The sequence below is a fragment of the Mugil cephalus genome, chromosome 3, assembly GCF_022458985.1.
Source record: "Mugil cephalus isolate CIBA_MC_2020 chromosome 3, CIBA_Mcephalus_1.1, whole genome shotgun sequence".
Taxonomy (NCBI): Eukaryota; Metazoa; Chordata; class Actinopteri; order Mugiliformes; family Mugilidae; genus Mugil; species Mugil cephalus.
This window is the reverse complement of record NC_061772.1, coordinates 9,947,187-9,954,489: the sequence shown is the minus strand read 5'-3', so window position 1 is coordinate 9,954,489 and position 7,303 is coordinate 9,947,187. Positions and strand designations below refer to the sequence as shown.

The 7,303-nt window shown below is 37.7% G+C and overlaps 1 protein-coding gene across 2 annotated transcripts; it reads left to right on the top strand.

Moving 5' to 3' along the window:
* Positions 1–1,030: 1,030 nt before the first annotated feature.
* rnaset2 (ribonuclease T2) lies at positions 1,031–6,822 on the top strand. 2 transcript variants are annotated; one of them, XM_047581528.1, is made up of 10 exons: positions 1,031–1,204; positions 2,243–2,320; positions 2,499–2,553; positions 3,971–4,020; positions 4,232–4,289; positions 4,475–4,539; positions 4,962–5,075; positions 5,252–5,297; positions 5,418–5,492; positions 5,628–6,822. In XM_047581528.1, exons 2-10 carry the CDS (start codon positions 2,250–2,252, stop codon positions 5,820–5,822), a joined length of 729 nt encoding a protein of 242 aa, XP_047437484.1. In that variant the 5' UTR covers positions 1,031–1,204; positions 2,243–2,249; the 3' UTR covers positions 5,823–6,822. The 2 variants fall into 2 exon arrangements, with proteins under 2 accessions (XP_047437484.1, XP_047437485.1); XM_047581529.1 differs by having other exon boundaries at positions 1,034–1,197.
* Positions 6,823–7,303: the final 481 nt, after the last annotated feature.

The following is a 7,303-nucleotide window of genomic DNA, read 5'->3' as shown; positions in this document are numbered from 1 at the left end:
TGTTTTAAAGCTTGGCAGATGTGAAAAACTCCGTGTGACAAAAGGTTTACAGGCTTAATTTAGTCAATGCAATGGTCACTCTACTGTTGTGGTCTGTTGTAACATCTGTTTTCTCTTCCTGGCTTTGTGTGGGTCGGGAGAGACATCTACCTGTCATGGAAAAAAAGCCCCCTATTGGTCATGTAGTAGTACAGGATGTTACCAAGGCTCGGAGATTATTTTAGTGCATCATGCTGCTGACTGGCAGTGTGACAAGACAAAATATTTTTAAAGTCGAGAACATACTGTGTGATTAATCTCTGCCTCTTATGAAATCTGGACTTTTTTAGTCAACACTTTTTTGGCATAATGTCCCTGGAGACAGAGCAAGATGAAGTATTCCTTTATTTCAGTGTCTTTTCACTGATGTCCTTAACTGCAGGAATTAATGCACAGAGGGACAAAGGGGCAGAGCCGTGTATCAGAGATAATGTAGAGTAAATCTCCCAGTAGGTTGTTAGTACAGTCCAAGTGTGCACATCCATCCTATCATCAAGAGCTTTTCTCAAGGTTAAAAACACAGCAGAATAACAAAGCAGTTTGATGACCACATTGATCAACATTTTCAGCAACCTACTACCTAATTACTAAATCTGTGTTAGTCTTTTAATCATCTATAGTCCCCTACTTACTTCTTAAAAAAGCTGGTCAGTGCATATTAGGTGGAAACCTGATATTTATGCTACATGCTTGTAAAAACATTCCCCCTGTGTGGCGTGGTCTTTAATTTATCTAATTTTATTGTAACCTCCTCTCTAATGACTCAAAATATGACCTAATTATTTTCACCTAATAAAGTGTACTGAGGTACTTCGGGCGTTCAAACTATCTGTGAGGGACGACAGTATACATTTATTTATTAAGGACAAGTATCAGCCGGTAGGGAGTGTACAACGAATCAAGCCACCCATTTTGACTGCGTGATGACGTATGAGCTGTGCGACGTTCAGGATTGGATGAACCATGTGTAGGGCTGAACCATAGCTGAACAGCCAGGCAGGTAGTTGGTAGTGGAGTGGCTTTGGTACATAACAACAGACTGTGCCTTGTTTGGTACCCTGCCCCTGACACCACGTCCGGTGCACTAACCTAGTTACCCAGACAAGAAACTGCTTGGCGTTCGTGAAACTCTTACAAGTCTTCGTTGCAGCACAGACGGTACGAGGTGAGAAAAATATAAACTTTGCTTTTATTCAAACCAACGCGCTGGTAGGTTAAAATTGCAGTTCGGTGTTATTATCGGTTCGTTGTGTTTTTCTCTCTAATAGTTTGCTGTTGCCGAAGCTTCAGTTGTTAAACGCTGATGTTTACTGGCTACTTTCCAACTGCCGTTACTGACCGAGCTAGGCTGAGCTAACGTTTTTAGTAACCGGGAGACGGAGTGTAGCGTAACTTAAAGTTCATGTTTGCTTCAGAAAAACACTTCTTGTGCTCCTTGCGTTCAAAATAGTCAGTTTGTTAATAAGAGCTGACGTTTCTTAAACATAAAACTATCATCTATGTTAATTCGTGAATGTTTTTCCCTGCGTCACTGTGAACTGCAGTGTGGTTTTGCTGCTCGGTTTGCCCTTTTGTATTGCCTCTAAAATGTCGATCATTAATTTGTTCGAAAGTAAGTTAACGAAATGTTTTTTCTATGACTAATGGAAAATAAACGGCCCGACTTAGCAGAACTAGCCCAGGTAATATACCTTGTGTGTGACGTTTCCTTCTGCATTTCACGAGTTTTGCTGATGATTGCACAATGAAGAAGTGAGGATTTCATTGTCACCCACTTCCTCCACTCCTACGTGTTATTGTAAATTAATTGCGGTACAATTGTCAAAGATTATTCCATTACATGCACCAAAAACAGTATTATTATACTAAATATAAATTATTAATATATTAAACATAGATGTTGACACTTAAGAAATGTAACATAAAAAATATAAATAAGTGGGTATATAAAAGTGAAAAAATAAATATATAAACAAATATAAACTTAAATTTAAATGCATATCACCTTCACTAAATATAAAAATGTTTTTGTGCATTCATTTTCATATTTATTTACTTGTGTAGTGTGTTTATGAATTCATTATTTTGATAGTTTTGTTCCTCCATAGTTTAAATGTTGCAAATGCTTCTGTCCGTCTGATCTTCACTCATGGGTTCTGTATAGAAGAAGGGATTCACTGACAAATCTATTACCTTGTTTCAGGCCAGTCATGAGGCTCGCCTCTCTTCTCCTGGTCTGCCTAGCAGCAGCCTTTTCCTCTGCCTTTGTGATTTCATCACCGTAAGTACAGAAAAAATATTTAACATACTGTATATAGACATTAATAGAAAGGTAAACGCTCTGGTGAGCTCTGCCCTTTGTTCTGCTCTTGTTCCGGTCTGATAAATTTAAAACAATTATTCCCGTTATTTCATGTAAATAATGAACAAATTGCTTAAGAGGACTGTGTGTATTTCAGCCATATGTGGACCAAACTGATCCTGACCCACCACTGGCCAGAAACCTTCTGTACCGTGAGTTTCTTTCTGTCTTTACTGATTTATTTTAACATGACGTTTAATATATCACATTAGACTTTTGCACTTTGCATGAAAAAAGATGAGACGGTCTACCAATGCTGGTTAGCCATGGTTTAAAAGGGGTTCTGTTTGTCAGAGTTCATTAGGTACACGAGTGAAAATTAATGCATTCTAATATATATACTAAATCTTCACACGAGTTATGGTATTCAACACTTATTTTAGATAACTGTGAAGCTGTTGAATAAATTGCCCTTGCATTGTGGAGATTTGTGGTACATTGCAAAAAAGGAATTTCAAGAAAGCAAAACAGCCTTGTATCAAGACAAACACAGCGCGCTTAACACACAGTTACAATCTCTGTGTGTCTATATTAAACACACCCATTAGTTATCCACAGTCCTGGTGGGGAAGTATTGAACGCTTTAAGAACTGGTTGCACGTCCTGTGACAACAATATTTTAAAAAGGAGGCTTTCAGGAAGCTGCTGACAAGATGAGGATCACTTTTCACAGAACTGCTACAGATAAATCTCATTCATACACCCAGGAGCATGTCCCTGTCCGCCCATAGAGTCTTAATGCCAGGCACAGACACGCTGTGGTCCGGGAAATCCACATGCAGCCAGGCCACAGTCAGACAACAAACACACAGTTCGTCCATCTTCCTGTGTCTCTCGGAGTACATGTCCGAGGTCCTTGCAGACAAGGGTTAGGTTTCTTTCACAAAGAGTCACCAGGCTAAAGCTAAATACAGGCTATTTCAGCTTAAGACTGTTGAAGAATGTATATATTACTCACTTAAAATGTAACAACTTAACATCATGTGATGTCTGCCTCTGGGTCATGAGATTGCCTGTGTCAACAGTCTGGTTTGATCAGACAACCTCTGCATGTGGTCACAAGAACAGGAGGTTTCTTTAACTGCAAAGACAAAATGTACATCCCTTATTTAGTGCTAATGGCAGCACTTTTTCTGTTTGGTATGTTGCACGGAGAAGGAGTCTCATGGGTTAGAAAATGTTCTAACCACATAGCTGTTGCTTGCTGTGTGGTTTTATATCACATGCTTTACAGTATCAGAAGAACAGCTTTCATTTTGCAACATTGTGCTATTAGAATGGAAAGTTTCTTAATTATCATGTACTGTTTGTTCACTTAGGGCGTCATTTCAAGGGTACGTTTTTGATATGTCGCCTGTATTGACCTGTCAGTATTATTTGACAGAGTGCAATACCGGACTTCTCACACTAAACTTCTCTAAAACAGTATCAACAAACATGCGCTTTCTAACTTCCTTAGGGTTTATTGCGTAGCTCCTGGTTCAGAGACTATTGCTATTTGAAATAAAAAGCATACATTTCTTTGTCTATTATATTAATAAAACCTTTTTCTTTTTGTTTTAATTACAGATGGAACAGTGTCATCCCAACATTAGCTACTGGACATTACATGGACTGTGGTATGTGTGCGTTTTAATCATTTAGGAGTGTGTTACACACTTACAGCTCTAAAAACGTGGTATAGAGTAAATATACTGTCTTATTGCAGCCATGTAATGCATCCACCGTTGCACTACAGAGGCAAAAAAACACAACTTGTGGCTTATTGAATGTTCATTGTTGTCACGACTGCTTGGCTGAATGCCTACTTTGACTCTTTCTGTTTTTCAGGCCAGATAAAGGGAACGACTGCAATTCATCATGGCATTTCAACACTTCTGAAATAGAGGTATAACACTGTGACACTGTTAAGACCAAGTGTTTGCTATTAAGTGTAAAACTAAAAAAAAAATGATTTCACTCTTGTCGCTGAACTAAGCACCAGTTTGCAACACTAAGATCTCAGGTTGTTATGAAGTAAACAACCATGTACTGACAAATAAAACAAGTCTGTTGTTGACTGTGTGCTCTCAGGATCTGCTACCAGACATGGAGAAGAGTTGGCCTGACTTGCTTAACCCGTCGTCATCAAAGTTCTGGTATGTTTTTTGTAATACAGAAATCGAGTGCTAGCAAGAAGATTTTGCTGCTACATGGTGGTAGAATAGTGTGAAGTGTAGTACAGTACATATTAATATGTGTTACTTCTCTATAGAGCAGGGAGTAAAACCTTATTGTGACTGACTGTAATAATGTTTTATATTACACTTAACAAAAATGCCGTTCTCATATGTTCTTCATTTCTCAGCTTTGTCTAAATTAGATGAATTAAAATGTCAGGAGCAAGAGATAACATGGCTACAACTACATGTATTTTTAAGAGCAGCAGATATACTCATTGTTATCTTACCTTAAATTTTCAAATCGTGATACAACAGGTGTACATATCTTGAAGTGTATCCTAGACGTAAATTTGTATGTCCAATAGTTTAACTCACCACTTGTTTTTCTGTTTCAACAGGAGCTACGAGTGGCACAAACATGGAACATGTGCAGCCAGAGCCGAGTCCCTGAACAGTGAACATAAATACTTCAGCAAGGCACTGGAGCTATATCATAAATTGGATTTGAACAGGTACAGAACACTTGCACATGTGTCCTTCCACAGGAACAATGAGTGTTGACTTGATGTTCCTGATTCCCGTGAACTCTCTGCAGTCTGATTCACAGAAAGTTTTATACACTTATTTGAAGTCACTCTGGATAAAAGCACCAACACTCAAATTGAAACCTGTGTTTCTGTTATTGTAGCGTCCTGCAGAAGTTTGACATCATCCCTTCTGAAAAGTACTACTCCGTAAGTCTATTTGTACTGATAAATAGTACATGCATCTTCAGTGAGAAATAACCTGGGAATTAAGATTACCATTTTGCCTCTAACATTTTGTCTTTTCTCTTCTAATGTGTCTGTGTGTAGTTTGCACAAATTGAAGGAGTGATCCAGAACTTCTACGGCGTAACACCGAAGATCCAGTGTGCCAACCCATCAAAGGTATGAAGGCGTTCCTGTCTGCATTGTGGATGTTGCTGCTTTTTTTTTTTTTTCAAGAATGCTGAGGTTCATTTTTCATTGCTAGTCACCATTTGAAACTGTAAACTGAATGTTGTTTTTTTTTTTTTTTTCAAGAATGCTGACCACCAGCTTTTGGGACAGATTGAGATCTGTTTCAACCCAGACTTCACCCTCCTGGACTGTGAGAAACATGTCCCCATGAAAACCATTCCTATGAGGGGCTGGGACGATCCCATGGGGGTTGACCATCCGTCTGGGTTCAGTGTGTGCGACAATGACGTGCCAGTTTACTACCCACCTCTTTCATAAAATGCAACAACACACTACTTTAGTACGCAGGCGCCAACAATTCATTTTATATTTCTCAGGTTTCGTAATGAACACATACTTTTATTGATAATAATAATGCATCTAAAACAAGTATTAATCAGTGCAATGCTGAAACAGCATAAAGATTGTTGCTATAGGAAGTTATTGGACAAAAAAACATGTGAATTGTCTGCTTTTCTTATTTCATGGCCTTTCCAACTCTTACTAATAGAATGACTCATCTATCACACATTGGTGTGCGTTGTGGTGGAAAGACAAGAAGTTTATGTACTGTAGAGTTCATGTGTCTTTATTGTGCTGTGTCTTGTGACACTGATAAGTGTATTTTATACTACATTTGTGTGCTTATGTGTCAATTATTACACTTAATGACGTTTTGTTTTTTAATTAATCAAATACATCAAAATGGAGATATTTTTGTTGGTTTTTGAGGCAAGGGCCATCATTTTTAAACCTTACAGTAGAACATCTACATCTTCCATGCATTAAAAACAAGCGACAATTATCATAAGAAATAATAATAATCAGATATTTGCCAACTTATTTCTGAGCCATTATGAAGTGCAATACAAAGTGGATAGACTAAAAGTTTCTTTTTGGTCTCGTTCATTTTAAGGATATGGGCATAAATGGAACATGGAAACCAAAAGAACCCAGACAAGCTCAGCACATTACAGCAGATGACGCACAATATTACCATGGCCTGTACAGACAGAATCTATAGGATGTAGGAATTGTTTTTGTAAACACTATTCAATCACTCGCTGACTTGTTTCTAATGGCACTGTGGTTATTTTTTATTTTTTATCATCTTAGATTAATTAATTATAAGGTGAAAACATTTTTTTTTTATTTTTTTTTTTTATTTTTTTTCGACATTCTATGTACTAAGTACCAATGCTGTGGTGTTTAACCACTGAAATGGAAGTGTGTACTCTCATTATTTTCAATGTCAATAAAACATTCAATATCTTGTTTATCTCCAGTATTGTCATTATGTAACATGTAATATCGATAAAGATTGCACTTTTAATTCACATAATGCAGGGTGGATTCAATCTAGAAAAGCAGAGCTTTAATGAAAAAGTTAAGAAGGGCCACAAAATTCATGTCTTGGGAGAGTTTTAACATCTTAACATTTGTATATCCATGCAGTATAATCTACTAACTGTACTATACTGTATTTCGACTTGTCTTTCTGTCTGTCCATATCTGCTTGGTGTGTATAAATATTAATGTTGTGATCTCCTTACAGGGCTTTAATCCTACCGGGACAAAGACAACCGCCCATAATCCCGAATCTCCTCCCTCAACACAGCGCAGCAGATTGACTAAACACATTAGATTACATTTTCAATAGTGCTAAAACTGCCCCGGAGCCATGTGCCAGCTGCATCCAAAATGTGCCCAAAATCCTTTTAAATACAAGCAAACAGCACAGTGAGCTCTGTTTCTAGCGG

Excerpts from the sequence above, each read along its gene's own strand:
- rnaset2 (XM_047581528.1), top strand. The coding sequence starts at position 2,250 with ATGAGGCTCGCCTCTCTTCTCCTGGTCTGCCTAGCAGCAGCCTTTTCC. Across the intron at positions 5,298-5,417 it reads CTTCTGAAAAGTACTACTCC|TTTGCACAAATTGAAGGAGT; the intron begins GTAAGTCTATTT and ends GTCTGTGTGTAG. Across the intron at positions 5,493-5,627 it reads AGTGTGCCAACCCATCAAAG|AATGCTGACCACCAGCTTTT; the intron begins GTATGAAGGCGT and ends TTTTTTTTCAAG.